General features: G+C 55.6%; 3 protein-coding genes and 1 long non-coding RNA gene across 5 annotated transcripts; 1 reads left to right on the plus strand and 3 right to left on the minus strand.

The window, feature by feature from the left end:
* Acpt (acid phosphatase, testicular) lies at nucleotides 1–3449 on the plus strand. The gene is made up of 11 exons (XM_013027596.1): nucleotides 1–108; nucleotides 176–280; nucleotides 362–448; nucleotides 1023–1169; nucleotides 1361–1459; nucleotides 1534–1629; nucleotides 2393–2525; nucleotides 2602–2684; nucleotides 2857–2987; nucleotides 3077–3255; nucleotides 3334–3449. The coding sequence occupies exons 1-11, from the start codon at nucleotides 1–3 to the stop codon at nucleotides 3447–3449; spliced, it is 1284 nt and encodes a 427-aa protein (XP_012883050.1).
* Nucleotides 3450–4268: 819 nt separating this feature from the next.
* On the minus strand, nucleotides 4269–7569 carry LOC105994304. 2 transcript variants are annotated; one of them, XR_001175494.1, is made up of 5 exons: nucleotides 7379–7569; nucleotides 6784–6865; nucleotides 6386–6427; nucleotides 5225–5557; nucleotides 4269–4491 (listed from the first exon to the last, which is right to left on the minus strand). It is a non-coding gene; the product is annotated as an uncharacterized LOC105994304 (long non-coding RNA). The 2 variants fall into 2 exon arrangements; XR_001175493.1 differs by having other exon boundaries at nucleotides 5225–5260; nucleotides 7379–7563.
* Nucleotides 7570–10634: 3065 nt separating this feature from the next.
* LOC105994301 (transmembrane protein 202-like) lies at nucleotides 10635–12384 on the minus strand. Its single transcript, XM_013027749.1, has 4 exons — nucleotides 12355–12384; nucleotides 11986–12132; nucleotides 11112–11243; nucleotides 10635–10771 (listed from the first exon to the last, which is right to left on the minus strand). Exons 1-4 carry the CDS (start codon nucleotides 12377–12379, stop codon nucleotides 10704–10706), a joined length of 372 nt encoding a protein of 123 aa, XP_012883203.1. The 5' UTR covers nucleotides 12380–12384; the 3' UTR covers nucleotides 10635–10703.
* Nucleotides 12385–18284: 5900 nt separating this feature from the next.
* Nucleotides 18285–22221, minus strand: Klk1 (kallikrein 1). Its single transcript, XM_013027722.1, has 5 exons — nucleotides 22118–22221; nucleotides 20740–20899; nucleotides 19412–19698; nucleotides 19182–19318; nucleotides 18285–18485 (listed from the first exon to the last, which is right to left on the minus strand). Exons 1-5 carry the CDS (start codon nucleotides 22161–22163, stop codon nucleotides 18330–18332), a joined length of 786 nt encoding a protein of 261 aa, XP_012883176.1. The 5' UTR covers nucleotides 22164–22221; the 3' UTR covers nucleotides 18285–18329.
* Nucleotides 22222–23544: the final 1323 nt, after the last annotated feature.

Here is a 23544-nt window from a genome sequence, read left to right on the forward strand (position 1 = left end):
ATGGCTGGGCCAGGGTTTCGGGGCCACACCGGTGGACCGCTCCTGGTTCTGCTGCTCCTGCTCCCATCCCAGGCCCTGCCCGAGGGACCCCTGGTGTTCGTGGCTCTGGTGAGCTGCCCCTGCCCTGCCTGGCCCCTGCCTCCCCCCAGCCAGCCCTGACTCTGTCTGTCTCCAGGTGTTCCGCCATGGCGACCGCGCCCCGCTGGCTTCCTACCCTACAGACCCGCACAAGGAAGCCGTCTCCAGCCTGTGGCCCCGAGGCCTGGGCCAGCTGACCCGGGTGAGGAGCCAGCCAAGGAGCAGGGGTGGGGCAGGGGCAGGGGAGGGGAGGAGGGTCCACTGAGGCCTGCTGTGTCCCCAGGAGGGGATCCGCCAGCAGCTGGAGCTGGGCCGGTTCCTGAGGCGGCGCTACAAGGCCTTTCTGAGTCCGGAGTACCGGCGGGAGGAGGTACTACCATGCCTCACCTTTGACCCCTGTGCCTGATGAGCATTTGCAGCTCTGGCCTTTGACCTCTGTCAACCCAACTGACCTCTGTTGAAACTGACCTCTGACCTCATCTTAACCTGAGCCACATTCCCCGAATTTTTCTCTGCTGATGCGTTCACTCTCCTCAGTGCCAGACTTCTTCCCTTACCTCCTCTTCTCGTGGTCGGGGGGTGGGGGGGTGGGGTACTGACTGCTAACATCTGTTCTTCATGGAAGCTACCCTCCCTCTTCTGGCATCCTCTAATTCACTTTGGGATCAATTCTTTCTCCTGACCTCAGGTGCTGATTCCTGAGGACAGTCTACCCAACCTCTGACCTCCAGTCCCCAACTCCTGTCCACCTGACCCCTGGTCTTGTCTCACCCAACACTGCTAACATTGACATCTGACCCTTGATCCCAACTTCCGACATTAAAGCCACCTTGAATTTTGACTTCCAATGACGCCTTCATGCCCTTCAGCCTATGGCAAGGTGAAACTGAGGCTTCTGATTGGCTGCCTCCGCTGACCTCTGACCTCTGCTCTGCCCGTCCCAGGTGTACATCCGCAGCACCGACTTTGACCGCACGTTGGAGAGCGCGCAGGCCAACCTGGCGGGGTTGTTCCCCGAGGCTGCCCCGGGGAACCCCGAGGCCGACTGGAAGCCCATCCCGGTGCACACGGTGCCCGTCAGTGAGGACAAGGTCAGCAGCCGGACTGGGCAAAAGGGCCAGAGAAAAGGACAGGGATGAGATGGGAGGGACAGGGCAGGTCACCTGGGAGCCTCTGGCAGTCAATATCACTGCTCAGAGACTTAAGGGAGAACCATGGCTGGATGATCTCTCCCCCTCCCCGCCCCATGCTGCTGGCCTCTCTGAGCCTCACTTTCCCCCAGCTGCTGAGGTTTCCCATGCGTAGCTGTCCCCGATACCATGAACTGCTGCGGGAGTCCACGGAGGCTGCAGAGTACCAGGAGGCTCTGGAGGGCTGGACGGTGAGTGGGGGCCTACTGGAGAGGGGTGTTGGGATGGACTATCTGTTGGGGCTCACCCAGCTCTGTGCCCCCAGGACTTCCTGACTCGCCTGAGCAACTTCACGGGGCTGACACTGGTCGGAGAGCCCCTCCGCAAGGCGTGGAAAATTCTGGATACACTCATCTGCCAGGTGAGCCCCTGCTTCTCCCCTGCCAAGGGTCACTTAGGTCTCCTCAGGCAAAGTGATTTAGCCTGCTGGGACTCAGTTTCCCGGCAGGGAAGGCCACAAGCCCCCCACATGTGGGTGTTTGCCACCCCGTATGCTGGCCACACCTCTGGGTTTGAGGTCAGGCCATGCAGTTCTTCCTGCAAGAAAAGCTCAGAAAGGCTGAGCAGCAGCTGACCTCAAAACCTAAAGAGGGGCTGGGAATGTGGTTCAGTGGTAGAGAGTTTGCTAGCATGCATGAAACCCTGGGTTCCATTTTTCAGTACCACATACACGGAAAAGGCTGGAAGCGGTGCTGTGGCTTAAGTGATAGAGTGCTAGCCTTGAGCAAAAGCAGCTCAGGGAACCCAGAGGCAGTGCCCAGGCCCCAAGTTCAAGGCCCAGGACTGGCAAAAACAAAAAACCTAAAGAGGATGCTTTCAGTTTGCTTATCTTTTTTTTTTTTTTTGGGGTACGGATACTGGCATTGAATTTGGGAGCCTGGGTGCTATCCCTTAGCCTTTCCAATCAAGGCTGGCGCATGCTTTTTTGGTAGTTCACTAGAGATATGTCCCATGGATTTCCCTACCCAGGCTTGTTTTGAATGGGGACCCTCAGGTCTCAGCCTACTGAGCAAGCAGGACAACAGCAGTGCCCAGCCTCCCTGCCCTGTTCTTAAATTGCACAGCTGCTCAGCTCATCTGGGTGCTGCAGACCTGCCTAAAAGCCTGCGCCCCTCTTCCTGCAGCGGGCACACGGACTCACCCTTCCGGCATGGGCCTCCCCAGATGTCCTGCGGACACTGACACAGATCTCAGCTCTGGATATCGGGGCCCATGTGGGCCCACCCCGGGCAGCAGAGAAGGCCCAGCTGACAGGGGGTGAGGTGTGGACTGGGAGGCTGCCACACCCTCCTGGGCACAGGGGCATGGTCTGAGCCCTCTGCTCTGCCCCCAGGGATCCTGCTCGATGCCATCCTCAGCAACTTCTCGCGGGCCCAGCGCCTGGGCCTGCCCCTCAAGATGGTGATGTATTCAGCTGTGAGTGTGCAGGGCAGAGGGAGGGGAAGCTAAGCCGAGGGTGGTGGCCCTGGAGGAAGCTCAGGGCCACAGCACTGCAGCAGTTTGGAGGGACAGGACAGCCCCTCACAGAGGGCCTAAGGAAGTTGGGAGCCCCTGGAAGAGCTGAGTTCAGCCCTCCGCATGCCTGCAGCATGACAGCACTATCCTGGCACTCCTGGGGGCCCTGGGACTTTATGATGGGAAGACCCCGCCACCGCCCTATGCCGCCTGCTTGGCCTTTGAGTTCCGGAGGTGCCTCAGGGACCCAGAAGATGATGGAGGGTGAGACGCGGGTGGGCGGGTGTCACAGCTTACCTCCTGATGGCAATCCATGGCAGGGGCAAATGCCACCATCTCCTCTCCCCTGGCAGGAACATCACGGTGTCCCTCTTCTACCGCAATGACACCACCCGCCCACCGCTGCCCCTCAGCCTCCCTGGGTGCCCAGCGCCCTGCCCCCTGGGGCGTTTCCATCGGCTGACTGCGCCTGCGCGGCCTCCAGTGCAGGGGGCCCGCTGCCAAGGCTCCTCTGACCCTGCCACCCCCCCAGGTGACAGCCCCTTGCGCTTGGGTGGGAGTGGGGAACCCCCAAGCCTTGACACCAACCCCCATGTTCTTCCGGCAGCAGCCGCGGCGGTACCCCTGCTGGCTGGAGCTGTGGCCGTGCTGGCAGTGCTCAGCCTGGGCCTTGGCCTCCTTGCTTGGAGGCCTAGCTGTCTGCGGGCTTTGGGGGGAGCAGTGTGAGTGGGGCAGTCCCTCCTCCCCAGCTGCCCCTGGACCCCAACAAGTGTGCTCATCTGCTGCTCTGGCTTGTCACTTACTGCGCGTGGGGAGGGAGGATAGGGTGGGGTCCCTGCGGATGAGGCCATACTTGTTTATGGGTTGGGACATGCACACATGCCTCCAGCGTGGATAGTATTTAGTGTCACTGACTATGGGGGCCATGTCCCATCCTGGCAGGAGCACCATTCCTCATGGGGGGGACAACTCTGGCCTGCATGTTAACACTAGCAGACCCAAAACCAAGGGGGGGAATCCATCCACCACTGCTGGCCACTTGGGGAGCCCCACCCTGCTGTCTTGTTATTAGTCACTTCCAAAGGGCCAGACACCAGTGCCTCCAATGTGGACCACTGTTGGTGTTTTCTGGCTCTAGGAGGCTGGGATTTATTCTGGCTCCCACAAATCCTTTGGTGGGCAAGCCCAGGCACACCCTGTCTGCCAGGCCCCGCTCAATACCCCAAGACCACAGCAGGACAAAGTCAAGACCCACAGCTCAAAGGGTGATGCACCTGCTATTTAATGGACACCTGTGCAGTATTGTTTTCCCAGAACCCCTAAACCCACACCCAACTCATGCTGGGGCTCCTCAGGCACCCCAGCCAAGCAAGCTTCCAAAGGGAAGGTACAAAGCAAAGCAGAGGGACAGTGGGCTGAGGACAAGGGAGGACTGGGATGGGGCCTCTCCTGATCCAAAGTCACACGGGCTTAACAGCAGCATCATGGCAGACCAGCAGGCTGACTCCTGAGGGTGCTGTTCTGAGTGGGCACTGCTGTGGGCAGCACGGCACACAGGAACGATTCCTTGCTGACACCCAAGTGCAGTGTCTTGGTGGTAAATGAAGACGGTGCCTTGGCATGGGCAGGCTCTGGGGGGGTTGGCCAGCTCCAAGGTCACTGGGGCTCTGCTGGAAGGGCTGCACGATGGCCAGCAGTTTGGTGCCCCTGTGGATGGACACCCATGGCCCCAGTTGCTTTAGGGCAGGATCAAGAGGTCCAGGAAGGGCTGTGTGAAGGGAGGTAGTGGGAAAGCAGGAAGAGACCTACCCCACTCCTCGCCTCTCCTAAGTGGGACCCCTCAGACCTCTGGGTGTCAAAGTTCCCAGGGGGCACCATGTCCTCAGGGTGGTCAGAGCCCAGTGCTGGACATCATGGGGGTCCCTAAGTGTAGCCCTGAAACCCCTACCCGCCCCACAGCCCATGGCACACTGAGCCCACAGCATTTTCACTCTTTTTGGTTGGCTTTAAGAGACAAGGTCTCACAAGACCAGCCTTGAACCCACCCCACCCCCTCCAGCCCAGCTTCAGGGATGTTACTGCAGGTAGGTGTCACCACACTGGGGTTTATACAAGCATCATTACTGACTCCCGTCCTTTTAAATTTTCTTCTATCTAGGTCGTCGTGAAACAAGGAAGTGGATTTTCCTGTCTAAACACTGAAACAGTCCCATTATTTCTATCATCACCTCTGTTTGAATGGAAAAATATTTAATATTCAGCTTCCAGAATACAGAAACATCTCAGAGAAACTGTGTGATGCTAGTTTATATATGTTTGAGGTAATACAGGAAACAATGCTTTTCTGGATGCAATACATTCAAAGGAACTGTAAAAACATTCCAATATGTAAGTTTCTGTAAATAGATGTAAGGTCTTTACTACCAGGTAAACTTGAAGCAGAATAAGTGTTACTAAAGCCAATGTGACTCTCATCTTTTAAGAGCCCCAGCAGCTCTTACCTGGCAGGTTGTGGGGCCTGGCCCTCTGGAGCACACCTGTAGGCAGGAAGAAGGGGAGTTAAGAGGTTGGTGGGAGGCAGGAAAGCTCAGCATCCTGACTTTTCCCTGCCTCAGAGCCTGGGTGTCAAAGGTCCCAGGAAGTATGTCCTCAGCCTTCCATCGGAGCCCAGTGCTGGACATCATAGGGGCCCCAGTGCTCTCCACAAATCTGAGCCACTTGTAGTCTTGAAGGACACAGGGCAGACAGGCACTCAAGAGATCTGGGAAGTAAATGGCAGCCATTTTCTTGACTCCTTGGGGTTAGCAAGGGACCAGCCCTCCAAGGTTGCTTTTCTGGAAGGTAGCAGTGAACTTTAGGAGAGGGAGAGCCATGAAGCAAGGTCTAGCCTCTGTAGCACTCAGCCCCAACTCTGTCCCTGTCTTTTAAAGGCTAATGAAAATATCCTTGATGGCTTTTGCCCACACCCCAGGCCTGGTCTCCCCACACCCAATGCTTCCAACCTTCCCTGGGTGCAAGGCTGGCATTGCCAGCCACTCCTCTAACTTGGTCAAGCAGCTAACTCTCCCAAGTGCAAGGCCTTCTGAGGATGGGATGCCTGCCTTCTGCCAGGACCCTGCTGGGTAGATCTGGGAGTTCATTTTCAGTCACTACCGTTTAGCAACTAGGAACAGTTAAGATCTTGTGCAGAAAAGTGCCATTGTGTGCTATGTCATACTAGCCAGCTGAGGTGCTCAAGAGCACCTGGCAGGCGATGAGGAGCAGGGCATTTCTGTTAGGATGGACTTGGGTGGGAGGGACACCTGTTTGAGGTTTCCCTGTCCTGCTTTCCTCTTCTTCTCTTACTTTCTCTGCCCAAGTGGAAAGTTTCCCAGAGCTTGAAGACATGCTCTAACAGGCACACGCCCACAGTATCATTTAGCTCTTTTCAACCATTTACTTAACAATCTCCAGGGAAATCCTGCCACTTTGGCCTTGCACAAAGGTGCAGCGTGACAGGAGGCAGTGCTGTTCTGTATATTGTTCAATGAGCATCTCCAAACCTATGCACAGCAGAGCTTAAGATCTGGACCCAGGCCCAACTGATTATGTCTCAGAAACACCTGCTGTGCAGTCACCCAAGTTTGACCTGATGGATGAGGGACTAGGGCAAGGATTCTCACCTTGAATATGCGGATGATCTCTTTAAGCAGCTAATGCCATACCTGTAACACAGGAAAGACTCAGTGAGGGTACTACACCACAACCCATTGGTCCAAGAGAACATGACTGGGGCCCCTCAGACCCCCAGGTGTCAAAGGTCCTGGGGGGGCACTATGTCCTCAGGGATGCTCAGAGCCCAGTGCTGGACATCATGGGAGCCCTAGTCCCTCTCTTTGCAGCCAGGTGAAGGCCAGCTGCCTTCAGGAAGGGGGAGCCAAACTAATAGAATGTAGGAATGGATAAATGCAAAATCCTCAGCTGCCCCAGCTTTCCCAGTGTCATGGGTCCACTGGGAGTTCTCCAGGTTTGGACAGCCAAACCCACCACATAAACAAAACCCTGGTGCACCCCACAGTACCTGCTAGTAACCGTCAACAGTTGAAGCTTTCATGATTAAGTTCCTTCCAATGAAACTCATGAGAATGGGTCAACAGAAGCTTCTGGGAAAAAAGGATATGGAAATCAGTCCTATCAAAGGCTACAAGGGCCCTGTCAGGGATAGAAATTCCAAGCACAACTACCGTAAAATGCTACAACTGTTAGGACCTCAGGAGGGCGATGGTATGGTAGCCCATGCCAGCAATCCTGGCTAGATCTCGGGATCAGGGTTGAAAGCCAGCGGAGGCAGGAAAGTCCTTGAGCCTCTTCTCGCCAATTATCCACCACAAAGCCGGAAGTGATGCTGTGGTAGAACGCTAGCCTTGAGCAAAATAGCTCAGCGAGTGCCCAGGCCTCCTAGTTCAAGCCTCATCGCTGACAAATAAAAAAGGAAACCGGCGTGATAGAAACCTATCGTTTTCTTTTTGGGTGCTTCTTGAAGTAAAGTCAGTTAGCTCTCTACCGGCCAGAGGATTTTTGTCCCTCAAAATCAGATATCCCAGAAGGGTGTAAACCCAGGCCTATTCTATAGGTGGAAATCATTCTCCTACTCCTTTTCCCAGGTCTTTTCCTACCTGACTCACGAGACTCATGTCTCCTTAGGCGCTTGGTCTTCTGACTCCGCCAGGGCGGGAACCTCAGAACCTTTTCTTCTTCCATCCGTTTCAGTCCTGGGTCTAGGTCGCACAGAAATACCTGCTTCTAGGACCGAAAGAGCGAAAAGGTTCGATCGTCTAGGGAGGCGGGCGGCGTGCACACAAGGCGCAGGGTTCTCCCGAGCTGGCAGTCACCACCTCCCTGCACAGGCCAAGATGGAGGAGCCGGGAGACTTGGGGGCGACACGCACAGCCCGCAGGGAAGCCTGGCTGGCCGAGAAGCGCCCCCCCCACCCCCGCACCACAAGGCAGGAGTCGCCAATCCTGCTTCTGCGTGGAGTACCCCCAGGCTCCACCCTGAGGGCCGCTCGCTGAGGCCCTGAAGGACCCCGACACCGTCCGTCCTGCATAGGGCTTTTCTGTGCAGCCACGGACGCGGGAACCTCTTGCCAAGTGAGTCTATCCCCAAGTTGCCCCTCAAAATACGAAGGCCCTAAGAAATCCTAAAAGGGAGACACTCACCAAGCTTTCCTCTTCGAAAAGGCGCAGAGAAGGCCCCCAGACCTCTTTATATAGTACCCGCCAACCATCAGGCTCCGCCCCTAGCTGTCCGACGTATTCGCCTGCATCAGAACCGCGCTTTGACGTTGGCAAAAGAAAGAATTCGCGTTTCTCTGGGATATTCTTGAGAAGGATAGACAAAACTTGTTTCTAAATGAGGCTACAAGTGAGTCATAACATATCTGGAACGCTTGTCTATCAGGTGTATCAGGCAATTTCCAGGCCGCGCTTAATGAGGACCGCGGAGAGTGAGTGAGGGCGGGACCAGAGTGAGAGCTTCCGCGCCGGAGGCGAGGCCAAAATAGAAAGACCCAAACAGAGATCCAGCCGCAGTGAGGGGGCGGGGCCATGAGAGATTGACAGAGACTGTCCCGGGTAGGCACCGCGTGGCGGAGTTACAGACTGAGCATGCGCTGTGAGATGCCGCTCGCCTTTGCGTCTGTGGGGCTGTGCAGGGAGAGCTGCCTGGTCTCAGAACCCTGGGTCTGGGAGGAGGCTGGAGCCTGGATCCCCTCGGGTCTGAGGAAGAAGGCTTGGGTCTGGATTCCTGGGTCTGAGGGAGGAAACTGGGGCCTGAGTGGGGAGACTGGGTCTTAGGGCTTTGTGTCCACCCTGGGTTTTGATGACTTAAAAGTCAGGGCTTCTGGCTTTTTGGTACTGTTGGAGATCTGAGAACTTTCTTTCAACGGTTAGGATTTCCAAATTAAACAGAAACTTTTCTACTGTAATTCACCTGCGGTCACCAAGCTGTGTCACACTTCTGATTGCTAAGGACACATTAGGGGAAATACAATTTTTTTGTTTGTCTCACTCTGTGTCAGTGTATAGGCAATCCATTTATTCATTAATCAAAGAGTGCCTACTTTGTTTAGCTCATGCCTGGGTCATTTGGGTTCTTTTCTTCCTGTTAGTGGGGATATTCCTTGCATGAACCCAGTAGTCTGAGGGGAAAGGAAAAAAAGGCCTAGATTTTTTTTTCTCATAAGGACAACAGACATTCCATCACTGGCTCCTATTGTACTTCCAAGGAAAGGCAATGCATGGTCTGACCAAGGCCCACCACGCCTCTACTGATGTCTGTTTTTCTCTGCCTTGGCTTTCTTTGTTTCTGGAACCCGCTAGTGTCTGTGTGCTTCAGCACCTTTGCACGTCCTGTGTTCTCCTCAGAACTCTTCTCCCAATCCATGTGGCTCTATTCTGTCCATCAGATCATCTGACTATAATAGAGTTACCCCACCCAGCCCTCTTATTTTTATTTCATTGTTTATGGACAGCATTTTCTGCCTCTGCTGAAACAATTGCTCCAGCATCTGGCACATAGTTGTGGCTCCACTTATATTTAAAAATGAACACAAGGGGCTGGGAAAGTGGCTTAGTGGTAGAGTGCTTGCCTAGCATGCATGAAATTCTGGGTTCGATTCCTCAGTACCACATAAATAGACGTCAGAAGTGGCTCAGTGGCTCCAGCGGTAGAGTGCTAGCTCTAGCAAAAGAAGCTTAGGGACAGTGCTCAGGCCCTGAGTTCAAGTCCCAGAACTGGCAAAAAAAAAAAAAAAAGAACAGCCTTTTGCTGGAGAGAAGAGCAAGGATTAGTATGAGCAACACTGCTAACTTCCATACTGTAGGACAGGCATTTGGGTTAAACTCAGTGTAGATTAAAACACCACCATCACTCACTTCACAGATGAGAGAACTGGGACGCTATGGGTCACAAGCCAGGAAGTGGCAGAGCTGAGACTCCAAGCGTGGCAGCTTTAACCACAGTGAGAAGGAGACGGAGAGGTGCCCTCAGCCAAGGCCCTTTGGGGGGACCTGGGCAATGATAGAATTTTGTAACTGAGTTTTAACACAACCCTGTTAACAAGGGGCTGTTAGCTTCAAACCGTATTCAAAAAGCTGCTGCACATGTTGGGAGTGGTGGCTCATGCCTACAATCTCAGCTACTTGGGAGGTAGAGATGTGAGGATCTTGGTTTGAGGCCAGCCTGGGCAAGAATATTATTTTGTAAAACAAAAAACTGGAAGTGGTGTGTATGGTGTTTTATCCCTGTAATTCTAGTTACTTGGGTGGCTGGGCCTTAATCTAAAGATGGGACCATTTGACAAAAAAAAAAAAAAATAGCTTTGACGCTGAAAATGAAAAAAGGCTAGAGTGTGGCTCATGTGGTAGAGTCCTTGCCTAGCAAGCTCAGAGCTCTGAGTTCAATACCTGTAATGTAAGGAAAAAGCTGTTTTTCACAGACCTGGGAGAAGAAAGATGAGGTGAGGATTGGGTGCTGGTGAGGGTGAAGGTAGCGGGAGGCGTGGGGAGAATCTTCCCAGAAGTGGTGAGTTATTGCGGACTCACAAAGCTAAGAGGTTGAAGACCAGGCATGGGAGAGAATGCGTGATTCATCAGACACTGTACCCTTTGTGTGCCAGGCACCAAGGCCCCTTTCTCTTGGCTGCTGTGTATCTTGGTCCTTCATGTCTGAGTCCCTTCCCTATCTCTACCCAAGGATGGCCACAAGAGGAAGGGCAGTTCCACAGAAGGCTTCAAGGCGCAGAGCTAAACTAAATACATTCTGAGCAGAAAATACTGGTTATTTAAAAATACAAGTTATTAATGTACGTTGGTTAAGGGATGGTAGGGGCTCCTGAAAAAAAAATAGGAGACTTGTCAAGGGTGGGGGATATGGAGCAGGCCTGTCAGGTGTTCAACGAGGAGCCACGAGAGCCGTCCAGCAGTGGGATCATCCCATGGCCTAAGTCCAGACTGCCTGAATTGCCAGGATGGACCAGAAATTGATGTAATTCAGATAGGAGAAGAAACCTGGGAGAGCAAAAGGGAAGAGAGACAGACAGACAGAGGACAGACGGTTCACTAGCCCAATCCCAAGGGCCCTACGCTGTGTCTTAACCCCATGACTTATCCCCTAACCTGTCCCCGATCATGCCCTTAAACCCCAACCTGACTCCACCCCCTGCCCTCTTCCTAACTCACTTCTGGTGTCAAACCCTGGCCCATCCTTACATCCAGCCTCACGTGTGTTCCCAACCCTGTCTCCCATGTCAGTCTCATTCTACCCGGCCCTGGATTTCTCTTCTTCCCCACACAACACCTATCTCTATTCCTGAACCATAACTCAGCCTGCCCCCAACCCAGCACAGACCGGTGATGAGGAAGAGGAAGACGCCTGTCCAAGCCAAGTAGAAGCTGATCCCCAGAGTGTAGGTCATGCCTTCCTGCATATACTTGTTGGCCTGTAGTAGGTAGAACAGGACAGCCAGTACGATGCTGGTCCCTGTGTGAGCACAGAGGTGAGAGTACAGAGGGTGGGAGGCCAGGGATGGGATGTGTGAGAACCCTTGCTCAGAGTAGTATGCCCCCCGGCTCTTGCTCATTGCTTTCTAGTTGTCTAACTTCCGGACCCCTTTTTTTTTCTTATTTTCTTTTTTTTGTCATTCGTGGGGCTTGAACTCTGGGCCTGGGCGCTGTCCCTCAGCTCTTCAGCTCAAGGCGAGTGCTCTACCACTTGAGCTACAGCACCACTTCCGGTTTTCTGGTGGTTTATTGGAGATAGGAGTCTCACGGTCTTTCCTGCCCGGGCTGGCTTTGAACTGAGATCCTCAGATCTCAGCCTCCTGAGTAGCTAGGATTACAGGCGTGAGCCACCAGCGCCCGGCCCCCCTTTTTTTCTTAAGGTACATCTCCACATGGTAGGAAGCTTTACCCCTCATCCTACTGAACAGAAAACTGGCTCAGAGAGATGGTGATTGCTGTGGGTGGATGGGATTGGGGATGAGGTTGGTGGCGGGGCAGAGGTTGGGAGCTGAAGCTGTGCTGGGGATGGCCTGGGGGAGCACGTAGATGTTTTATGGCTGGGAAAGAGCTCAGAGTTGGGAATAGATGGGGAGGAATTGGAGAGTGAGGTCTACAGGGTGATGGAGCTGGAGCTGGACTGGGGTTGACATTCTCAGATGGCCGGGTTGGAAACAAGTAAAGAAGAACAAGTTGGATTCCCAGGCAGGATCTTGGCACTGCACCTGACATGATGCTGCAGATGAAGAGGAAAAAATCCAGCATGGGCAGGTTGGAGCTGGTGAAGAAGATGGTGCTGATGAGGCCCACAAACAGACAGAAGCAGGTGATGCTGGATATAACTAGGAAGGCCCAGGCAAGGTCCAGCAGGTCTGAGGAAGGGAAGATATCAAGAACACCAAGGCTGTCTTTAAGGCTTTGGGCATGGGGGGGTGGGGGTGTCACCCCTCCTTCCCCCTATCCCATGAAAAGGATTCTCCTTTAAGAAAATGGAAATTGACATATGCAACCTGCCAGGTGAGGGTCACCCTAGAGCTGGGTTGGCCACCCCAGGGAAGGAGGGAGACACCAGTCCATGCCAGAGCAGGCCTTACATGCATTCTGGTCATATTCGTGCATGCAGGAGATGTCTGGACATCGCACAAAGAGGATGGTGTCGATGGCAATGGTTGGGGGTCTCGAGGGACCCCCAGGGGGCATCAGTGGCACCTGGAAGTGGACCCAGGGCTGGCCCAGTGAGATGATTCCGAGGATCAGCATGCCAGCCAGAGTCAGCACCAGGCTCAGCTGGCGGCTGATCTTCCTGGCCTCATGAAGCAGCCTCCAGCCTATGGGCAGCAGTGACTGGCGACTGTACATTCCCCGATACCTGCACAGATCACATGCCAGCCACCAGCATCAGTGCTGGCCCACCTGCCCTGCCCAGCCACCAGACCATCAGCATTGACCCACCTGCCCTGTCTGTCCGGTCCACCCTCTCTCAGAGTTACCTTACACCTGCAACAGCCAGCCATGATGTCTGGTTTCTAATCCAGCAGATTATGTCCTTCTAGTCCTTAACTCTGTGTGTGTGTGTGTGTGTGTGTGTGTGTGTGTGTGTGTGTGTGTCTCCTGGGGCTTTACTTTTTGCTCAAGGCTAGTATTCTACCACTTGAGCCACAGCTCACTTCTGGCTTTTTTTGGTGTTTCATTAGAGAGAAGAGTCTCACATAGCCAGGTGCCGGTAGCTCACACCTGTAATCCTAGCTACTCAGGAAGCTGAGATCCGAGGACCGAGGACCATGGTTCAAAGCCAGCCTAGCAGGAAAAGCCATGAGACTCTTATCTCCAATAAACCACTCAACAAACCAGAAGTGGTGCTGTGGCTCAATGGGTAGAGCACTTGCCTTGAGCTGAAGAGGGACAGTGCCCAGGTCCAGAGTTCAAGCCCCATGACCAACAAAAGAGTCTCAGAGACTTCCCCACCTGGGGCTGGCTTTGAACTGAGAACCTCAGTTTCCTGAGTAGCTAAGATGACAGGTGTGAGCCATAGGTACCCAGCAAGTCCCCAACCTTTGACTGCTGTTCCTCCCGTAGTACTGGAGCCCAGATCTTGGCAGCTCGGCTGGGCATGCCCTCTTACCCACTATACGCGATTCCTGTGGAACGCCTTGCCAAGTACTGTGTGGTGCTGTTCGGGGCGACTGTGTCACGTTGGTAGCTGTGATCTTCTCTTGAGGTCGCATCAGAGTCCCAGGCAAGTGACTCCATGCTTTGGATAGTCGCACGAGAGCTCTGGCTGATTGTTGAGGGGATGTTGTCCTGGGGCCAGGTCTGTTTGCCGGCGAGGCTGACCTTTTTGGTTTTTGGTGGCACTTGGCTGGGTGGTGCTTGGGTACTTGCTGGCCTGGAGGAGGACTTGAATTGGACATTGTTCAGGGTGTAAGTGCTTTGATGATCCTGTAACACCGAAGGTGGGTCTCGGGCACTGACCCAGCGGTTGTAGGTGACAGGTGGTGTGTCTTGGATGCTGGCTTGGTGACTGTGGAAAATGGGTGAGGTGTCTTGGATATTGGGCCGGGATGGGAGGAAGCTTACTGGTGGCTCCTGGATGCTGACCCGGCGGCGGCTGGGGGCTTGTGGGGAATCCTGGAAACTGAATTTGTAGTAGCTGGAGGCTGGCGAGGGCTCCTGGATGCTCACCCGGCGGCGGCTGGGGGCTTGTGGGGAATCCTGGAAACTGAATTTGTAGTAGCTGGAGGCTGGCGAGGGCTCCTGGATGCTCACCCGGCGACGGCCCAGGGCCGGTGGGGAATCCTGGAGACTCACTGGCCGGCTGAGAATGCTGGGCAGGGGCTCCTGGATGCTCACCCGGCGGTGGCTGTGGGCTGATGAATGCTCTTGGCTGCTCACTCGCCGGCTGAGGATACTTTGCAGGGGCTCCTGGGTGCTCACCTGCTGACTCTGGACAGAGGGTGAAGAGTCTTGGGTGCTGTTAGCACTGTCCCCCATCACCAGTCCTCAGCTCCAACCAGACCTGAGCTCCTCCCTGCTCTAGAGCTCCCATTCTCGGCCCAGACCTACCTGCGCACCGACCTCAGAGCTACCTACCTGGATAAGGGCAGATGCCATATTTGCTCCCTCTCCTGGGGGAGACATGGCCCCTCTCATAAACCTTATAATAATCTTCCTCCTGTGCCTGCCTGCCTCCACGTGGTCCCCTGGGATGGTCGCGATGGATCCTAACAGGTACTAACCTGGGGGTTATAAGTACTTGGCGGAAAGCCTGGGGTCTCAGCTTGGGTGGTGCTGGGAGGGGCTGTCTGAGGTCTCTGGGGGTCAGATGGGGCTTCCTGGGACATGGGGAAGGTCAGGGCAGGGGCAGGGCTCTGGTGGATTCAGCTAGCCAACGGCCTCAATTTCTCTTCCTGGGCACTGCCACGGCTACCCAGAAGCCTGTGGGTGTCTCTCCAGGGTTCAGGCTCCATCTGTTAGCATTCCCTTTCTCTGCCTTGGTATATGTTTCCAAGTTTCTCCTGCTGTCCACAGGCAGGGCTCAGGGATTCAATCCGGCCTGCAGCTGGGGGCAGGGTAGGTTCTATGACAGTTATAGGGGTTCCAGGGTGGTGGGACGTTGGTCATGGCCTCACGCTCCACGCTGGCCTTTTGTGAGTGACCTGAGGTCTGGGGCTGGGCTGGTGGTGTTGTGGGGGGGAGGAGAGGGGACTCAGTGTAAGGTCTGGGCCATGGGGGAGGGGTTGTGTTGGATGAGCGAGGAGCCAGGCCTGGGCAGCACATCTGAAATGAATTCTACCTGTTTCTAGAGAGCCCGAGATCTGAAACTAGACCTTGTTCTTCCCCCTGGCATCTCCCTTCACCTCCTCCTGCCTCTTCCGGATCCATTTACTCCTTTTAGTCCTTCAGTTCATTGTCTCTCCTGCTCCCCTGTTTTCCTTCCTCTGTTTTATCTTCTTTCACTTCTTTTGGGGTCTCAGAGAAGACATGGCCCTCAGTTTGGTGTGGCAGAAGACTGGCAGAGGCGTTAATCAGTTGTCTGTACTGGGCTGGTGTGTGTGTGAGAGGTGCAGCTGGCGTTTGCTCCAGGCTGCCTGCCTGGGAGCTGGGTGGGGGTCTGGGAGGAAGGCTGAGGCTTCTGGAGAAGGTGGAGAAACAATGATATTGGCCTGGAAACCTCCTGGATGGGTAGAGAGAAGCTGGGCCAAAGCAGGAGATGAGTGTTGGAGGCAGGGAGCAGCCACTGAGGGGGTGAGGCCCTGGGAGTGAGGGAACCCCTGGGAAGTTGGTGGGTTTGGAGGTGAGAGAGAGCGAATAGGAAGCAGCAGTGGCAAGGTGGATAGGGTCACAAGTGTGTGGCACTCTGGATCTCATGGTGTCATGGCTGCAGAGATGGGGAACATGGATGGGAGAAGAGGGGTAGAGGCACAAAACGAGTCCCTTTGAGCTTCGTGTGGGGCTTGGTTTGGAAGGAGGCAGGGAATGCGGTAGGAACAGTTGGGGGTGGGGAGGAGGTGATGGGAGTGAGGGTGTAGAAGATGATGGAGATGGAATAAAGCATGAAGAAAAGGAAGAATGATCCAGTCTTCCCTCCAACAACAACAAAACTCTGCAATTTCCCAGCGGAACAAGTGGAGTACCTGATTTCCTGGGAGGAGGACCGGAAGTTCATCCTTCGAGGCTGGTGCTTCATCTTCATCATCCTGGCCACCCTGTTGATGTTCAGTGTGGGGGATGGGCGGATGGCCTACCTGCAGGGCCCCTACACTGGCTACCTGGGCTTCTGGACCAACTGCAGGAGGCACAGGTGTGCCAACGTGGGCCAAGTCACAGGTCAGTGTCCCCTCGGGCCCTGCCAAGGATGGAGGGCTCCCAGCAGTCTCTCTGGGGGAGGGTCTGGGGTGACTTTCTGAGTGAGAGTAAAGTTATGTTGGAGTTTCTAGGGGGTGACTGGTTGATACGAGGCTAGGGGATGTTGAGCGTGACTGTGGCTAGACTTTGGGGGTGGGGACTGCTCGCAGTGGCAGTGGGCATGATGTGGGGGTATGGCATTGACTGACTGCTGGGGCTGACCACAGTATGTGTTGCCACTTCCCTAGTTCTCATTCACATGAGTAAGGGCTTCATGTTGCTGGCCCTGGGCCTGTGCTTCTTGCTCCTCCCCATCATCATCTTCTCCTTCCGCCCAGTCTTCCGCCGCCTGGTCAAGATTGACTTTGTCTTCAGCTCCCTGAGCATTAGCATTGGTAAGTTTGGCTTGGGGGGGGGCCGCCTCGGGGAAGGCCCTGCCCCCCACCCCTCCCAGATCCCCTTTCTGTGTTGAGGTGTGGCTGAACTTACTGCTCTGGAATCTGCCGGTCTTGCAAAGGACTCTCAGGTGCATTCTCTCTCTTTCTCTCTCTCTCTCTTTTTCTCTCGTCTCTGTCTCTCTCTGTGTCTCTGTCTCTGTCTCTCTCTTGCTCTCTTTCTCTCTCTCTCCTTCTGTGGGCATCTCCTTCTTGTTTAGGTTCTGTTGTGTGATGTCTTTCTCCTACTAGTTGTTTCTTTTTTCCCCCCTTCTTTTCTCTCCCAGTGTCTGTTGTGTGTGTGTGTGTATGTGGCTGTGTGTCTGTCTGTCTGCTTGTCACAGATGGTGGGAGGGGATGTCTCTGTCCCCCTCTTCCTCCTGGGAGAACTAGGGTCACTGTCCAGCCTCCTGTCTGTCTCTGGCCCCACCCCAGTGCAGGGCTCCTGATTCTCCTCAGTCTGACGCTCTTTGTGGTTGACTGCCAGAGCCTGCACCCCAGGCCACAGGTATCCTACCTGGTGACCTTCTACCTCTGCTTGTGCTCCAGTGGCTTGATGCTGTGGGCCGGTGAGGGCCAGGCCTGGGAAGGAAGGGTGGGGCCTTGGTCGGAGCAGGGGGCAGAGCCCAGGGAAAGAGGCAGGGATGGGTGGGCCTAAATTGGGGTTGGTAGTCCAGCTCCCACATGCACTCCTCCTGCAGGAGGCCTGTCTTACCTTAACCAAGTGGGCTTGTGGAGCCGGAGGATGCCCGCCATGGAGCGGAGAATTAGCTATCGTCGCTGGGCCTTTCAGCAGGGCGCCGTGGGGCGCCTGTCCCAGCAGCAAGATTCAGACCCTGAGCAGACTGAGGATAGTTCATTCTCCGACCAGGGTGACACTCAAGACCCTACCACGAAGAACTCCTCAGCAATTCAGAACACTGAGCTATAACCAGGCCAGGGGCTGGCCCGCCCCTTCACCATGGCCACTCATATCCCCAACCCCTCTCTGGAGGCCCTGAGAACAGGCCGCACCCTCTGAAGACCACCGTGGCCAACCTCACCACCAGCATTAGGGCCCAGACTTTGCCATCCTGTCTCCGCCCACTGGATCCTCACAGTGTCCCCACTCCAGAGGTCAGACACCTCTTGGGGTCTGCAGCCTGGACAGTGTGCATAGTTGTAGCCTGGTCCCTATGCTAGCTATGGCAGGACACACATGGCACCCCCCCCCCTTGCCGCCTTGTCCCCCCCCCCCCCAACTCATGTCCAGCTAGACCCGGCCCTTGGTGTCACTCCTGCAAGACCACGCCCACACACGTTACCAGGCAACGCCCACTACAGGGCACTCAGACCACTACTAGCCAGGCCCCTCCCACATTCAAGCACTCACACCATGCCCACACGCCTTGCCCTGTCCCTGTCCCAGCTCAGGCCACGCCCCAAGCTCCCATCCCTTCCTCTTTCCCTGGCATTCTGCAGGCTCCATCTAGGGAGCAGGCCCCTCCTTGGGGGCATGGCTTGCCATCAGCCCTCTGCCCCCTTCCCGACCTCCCCCACCGAGCTGGGTGCCCTGCGGCTCCTCGGTGCCCCTGCCCTCACAGGGGTCAGCCCAGCGCCCCACGGGCGTCCCCGACTTCGCCCCGAGGGTCCCAGCCTTGGTTGCCCCTTTGGTCGTCCGCATCGGCACAGCCCCGTGCCAGGGCAGACTGGGATCCGCTGGATGGGCCGGGGGCTGAAAGCCAGATAAAGACAAGAAACACTGGTGTGATGCGTATTTGGCTTTATTGGGAGTGGGGAGAAGGTGGCATTCAGGAGTTGTTGTCCATAGTTTCCTTTATCCATTGCTTGTATTTGGTAATTCTGGTGTACACACCAGGCTTGTCAGGGCTGCCACATGGGACATGGCCCCAGGAGGTGATGCCTTGCAGCACCCCATTGCAGATCAGTGGGCCCCCTGAGTCTCCCTGAGAACAGGAAACAGAGAGACAGTGAGAAAGGTCTGTGGACCAGGCTGGAAGACAGGGTTCCAACACAGCGGTGAGGGGGAGGCAACAGGGTCCAGCTGGAAAGGCCAGAGGAGCTAGGTGACCCTTCCCTCCTGGTTCATCTCCTAGCCCCATTCAGGAAGCTTTCTGGGACCAGGCAGAACACATGCCACAGGGGACACTGTGATACGGAGGTGTGCCACTACTTGCCATTATGGGGGTTCAGGAAGGGAGGAAACTGAGGCACTGGGGGCAGCCTTGGGGCAGATGGCGGGTAGACCTCAGTTCAGAATCTGAGTCTCCTCAGTTGGGGCCTGGTGGCTCAGGCCTATAATCCTAGCTGCTCTAGAGGCTGAGATCTGAGGTTTACATTTTGAAACCAGCCTGGGCAGGAAAGTCTCTGAGACTCTTTATCTCTCCAATTAACTACCCCCAAACCAGAAGGGGAGCTGTGGCTCAAAGTGGGTAGAGTGCTAGCCTTGAGCAGAAAAGCTTAGGGATAGGGCCAGGCCCTTTCCCACCCCATGACCAACAACCAAAAATCCCCCCAAAACTTGGAATCCGTGTCTCTTCTACCAGCCCCACTCCTGGGGCTGGAAGGCCAGATAAAGACAGACCATGATGAAGACTATAACCAGATGAAGACCGCCCCACATGGACGGAGGTGCTGCTTACCACACAGGTGTCTTTGCCACCCTCTAAGTGCCCTGCACACAGCATGAACTCCGTCACCTTCTGGGGATGTGCTTTCCTGCACACGTCATTATCCAGGAGTTCCAGCTCCACGCACTGGAGGTCATCCGGGAACTTGTCTGCGGGCCAGGGAGAAAAAGCAGCTGTTAGCTCACCCAGCTGGGGCATTTCCCCCTCCTTCCCTCAGACCTGGGGGGAGGGGGTAGGCTCACACTTTTGTGGTTCGATGCTGCCCCATCCAGAAGCAATGCAGGCTGTATTGATCTGTGCTTCCTCGGTGGGCAAGACCACAGGCTCCACAGCCTTTGTGATGTCCACGGGGGCTGTCAGGCGCAGGAGCATCAGGTCGTGGCTGTAGTCCTCTCCAGGGTGACGGGTGTTGTTCTTCAGGAGGCTCAGGTTGAAGTTTGGGTGCGGGAAGCTCTCACTGACCTGGGCGTACTGAGCTTCCTCTTCATCATCAAACAGGTTGTGGCGACCCAGCCAGAGCTGGTAATTGCTGGGAGGGAAATGGAGGGAGTGAGAAGGGAGGCGGAGCTGGGCAGAGACCCCTCCAAAGCAGGTATGGAAGGGTTGTAGAGGGACCAAAGTGGAGACAAGAGCAGGGAGTGGGAAACGGAGGAAGGGGGAGGGGAAAGGCACACCTGGGGAAATTGAGTGTGTGTGTGTGTGTGTGGGAAGACAGGAAGGGGAGAGTGTGAAAGGCAGAGATAGAGGATAGAGGTGCAGGGGTGGAGGGTGAGAGGCAGAGGGGGACAGTGGGAATCTAGGGGTCAGGAAGGAGGAGGTGAGAAGAAGACAAGGCAGAGGCCATGAGACAGAGGAGGAGAAGGGAGGGGAAGAATAGGACAGTGGAGGGAAGGGAAGGGTGAGGGGAGGAGGGCCAGGGCCCAAGCTGCTCAGCCACAGCTGGGACTGGGCTGAGGGCTTCCCAGCAGGCAGGGCCTGGCCTGAAGCCCAAGGCCTGTCCCCTCCTCCAGTGCTCTGCTCCTCCCTCTCCCTCTTCTTCCCTCTCGCTCCTCCTACTTCTTCCTCCTCCCTCTCCCTCCTCCCTCAGTTGCTCTCACCCAGCTCCGGCCTCTCCAGGCTCCCCTGAGGCTCTGCAGGGTGGACAGAAGGGATGGGGGGAACAGAGGGAAAACCTTCCCTCTCACACAGTTGAAGGACAGCCTTTCCTTTTCTCAGGGGTGCCCAGGGGTCCACGCTGGGAGTGTGGTCAGCAAAGAGGGAGGAGGAGGACAAGTGAGGCAGAGACCCAGAAACACAGAGGGGACAGAGGCAGGGACACCACACCCAAGAGAGATGGGGACAGAAAGGAAGACAGACGCCCAAGGATACCATGGAGAGACAGAGGCGGACATGGGGGTGGGGGGCATGGACAGGGGGCCCACCCAGCGCTCCCTCTCACTGTCCAGCACCCCTGCAGGCCCTCCCTAGCCCCTCAGCCCCCAGCCTGGCCTGAGGGGTTCTGGAAAGTCCCTGGTTGCTTTCTCCTGGATCGGGGCTGCCTTCCTCCCCCCGGCCACGGGCTCCTACTCACTCGCTGAAGCAGTGGGCAGCCGTCAGCACCCACTGGGGGTTCAACAGGACGCCCCCACACTGGAGGTTGCTATAATGATACACGGCCACCTGATACGGTTGGGAGTATTTTTCACACTCTGAGCCTCCGATGATCCGAGACTGGATGGGGGGCGCAGCACCTGCAAAGGGTCAGCGGAGACCTGCTCTCAAGATTTGAAGCAGGAGGAAGGTTCAGGGCCTGGGCTGGGCATGTGGGAATGCAGCCCAATGTCTCAGGAGAGATCTGAGGGTCGGGGGCGGCTGGTCCTGAGTGGGAGATGAGACTCAGGAGCCTGGGCAGACGATGCCACCACAGCATCTGGGATGTGGGTCTCCGGATTGGGCTAGACGTGGTCAGCTAGGCAGGGAAAGTTAGAATTCGGGGCAAGGGCAAGAGCAGGGCTAAGGCTGGGAGAGGGGTCCTGGAGGGTTTGGGGTCCTTCCTGTCCAGTAAGATTGTCATGTAGGGGTGATGGGGCCATGAGAACAAACAGTGGTTGGGATGGTGGCGCATGCGCAGGGGCCCTGTGGGGGAGGGCGAGGGGCGCTGCTCAGGGAGATGGGGTTCATGGCCTGAGCACTGGAGAAACTTGAGGGCATTCTCAGGACAAGCACAGAGAATGGGGTTGAGTCAGGCCCAACCACCAAGGAGACAGGAGAGGAGGGAGTTGGAATCACATGTTGGGGTGCCTAGGAGGGCAGCAGGAGGCCCTGGCTGGGTCCCAGAAAACCAGAGCTGTGCAGATGGGGGGCAGTATGCAGGTGGGGAGAGCCAGAGCTTGTGGAGGATGAGTTGAAGGAAGGAGGGTCTGGGGGGTGTTGGCTGGAGGGAGACTGGGGCGCTGCACAGAGCATGGGAACAGGGAGAAGGATATTTGCGGACTTCCCCATGTGAGATGGGGAGCCTTCTGGTGATCCCCGCCAGTTAGTGTGGGGAGCAGGATGGTCCGCTGGATTGTGGGATGTCAGAGATGAGGTGACATCAGCCTGCGGAAGACACTGACCGCTGGGGTGGGAAAGACACTGGGTGTGCTGAGATTTGGGGGAGCCACAGGCTCAAGGGTCACAGGAAAATCGGGGGTGGCGGTGGATGATCCAGGGCTAGGGGGTTCCTTGGAAGCATTGGTGAACTCCTAAGAGACAGACAGGTGGCCCAGGCCTTCCCTTCTGGCTAAGGAGGGGGGGAGGTTCTGGGGCAGAGGAGCCAGTGGGAGAAGGAGGAAGGAGGGTGGTGCCCTGGGGGACAGGGGTCTAGGGTGGGCTATGGGCTGAAGACAAGGCTGGAGGAGGTGGGAGGGAAGGATTTAGGGGTGTGGGCAAGGTGGATCCAGGGTTTCCTCCCCTTCCCCCAGTCTCACCAGTTCCCCCCAGTGACAGGGCGAGGCACAGAACCAAGAGCCACATGGTGCTAGAGGCGTCCAAGGCAGGCCAGTGGTGAAGTGGTGAGCTTGGAGCTGGAATACCTCCTCGTGGAGCCTTTAAAAGCCCTTATCCCCATCCCCCCCTGCCCTTAGCGCCCCACCCCTGCCTTGCTGGCACTCAATTTTGGGCCCCGCCCCTGCTGATGGAGGCCAGCTGCCCCCACCTGTCCCTGAGCTGGGGCAGAAGAGGGAGGACCTGCACCTGTTGTGGTGCTGGCTTGGTCACATTGGCTGAGTGCCCAGTGCCCAGGCCAGGTGGGGTGGGGCTGGGCAGCTCCTGGAGCCTTGCTCGGGGCCACAGAGCCAGCGAGGCATGGTGGGCAGGTGGAGAAGTATCCGTCCGACCCCTCACACAGAGCTCCAAGAAGCAATCAGGGCCCTAATTGCTGTCACCACAAGATAGCAGCTGGCCCGTTTCAACTGAACTGTGAATCCTAGCGTTCAGAATGTTCTAGACTCAGGATCTAGAGCCTCCAATATTTTGTTCTTTTTGTAACACAAAGATGGAGCATCACCACAATCAGAGAACACCTTCAGAGCCAAGAATAGGAAGTAAATTTCAGGCTAAGGTTTCAAGATTCACTAAGGTTTCAAAATCCAATGACTCCCCAAAGAATGCTGGGGTGACCGTGGCTCTTCTTGTTACTCAGCTATGGGTGTTTAAGGTCATGCCCTGCAAAGTGCAGGAGATCTGGTCTACTTCCCTTCCTTGGTGAAGACTTGACTCACAAATTCCTATTACCACCCGAGCCCTACCAAGAAAAGATCTCAGCCTCAAGGATGAAGTTTATGTGCTTCAAGATTGAGTGACCTTAAAAGTCCTATTTTGGGGGTGTCTGAGGACTATCAAGATTCCTGAACCCTCAATGGTGAAGCCATAGGCTTCCAGCCTGCTTTTTGGCTCATTGGTAAAAATCAAAGCAGCTCATAGGGTCCCACTTCTGTTACTTGTTAGGATGGTGGCTAATTTAAGAAGAGTATTCCCCTCCCCTTTGTTTTTTGGTTGTGGGGCTTGAACTCTGGGCCTGGACTCTGTCCCTCAGCTCTTCAGCTCAAGGCTAGCGCTCTACCACTTGAGCCACAGCGCCACTTCTGGTTTTCTGAGTGGTTTATTGGAGATAAGAGTCTCACGGCTTTTCCTGCCCAGGCTGGCTCTGAACCACGATCCTCAGATCTCAGCCTCCTGAGTGGCTAGGATGGCAGGCGTGAACCAGCCTGGCAGTATTTTCCTTCTTGCCAAGGCTATCAGCTGTCAAGATACTTGGAACTAAATATTGAAGAGAAAGAAGTCATTCACTCTTTGTGACCCAGTGCACGTAGGGTCCCCAAACCAGGATCCAGAGATCAAGAATATTTGGACAGTG

This window comes from Dipodomys ordii, unplaced genomic scaffold (assembly GCF_000151885.1).
Source record: "Dipodomys ordii isolate 6190 unplaced genomic scaffold, Dord_2.0 Scaffold105, whole genome shotgun sequence".
NCBI classification, from domain to species: domain Eukaryota; kingdom Metazoa; phylum Chordata; class Mammalia; order Rodentia; family Heteromyidae; genus Dipodomys; species Dipodomys ordii.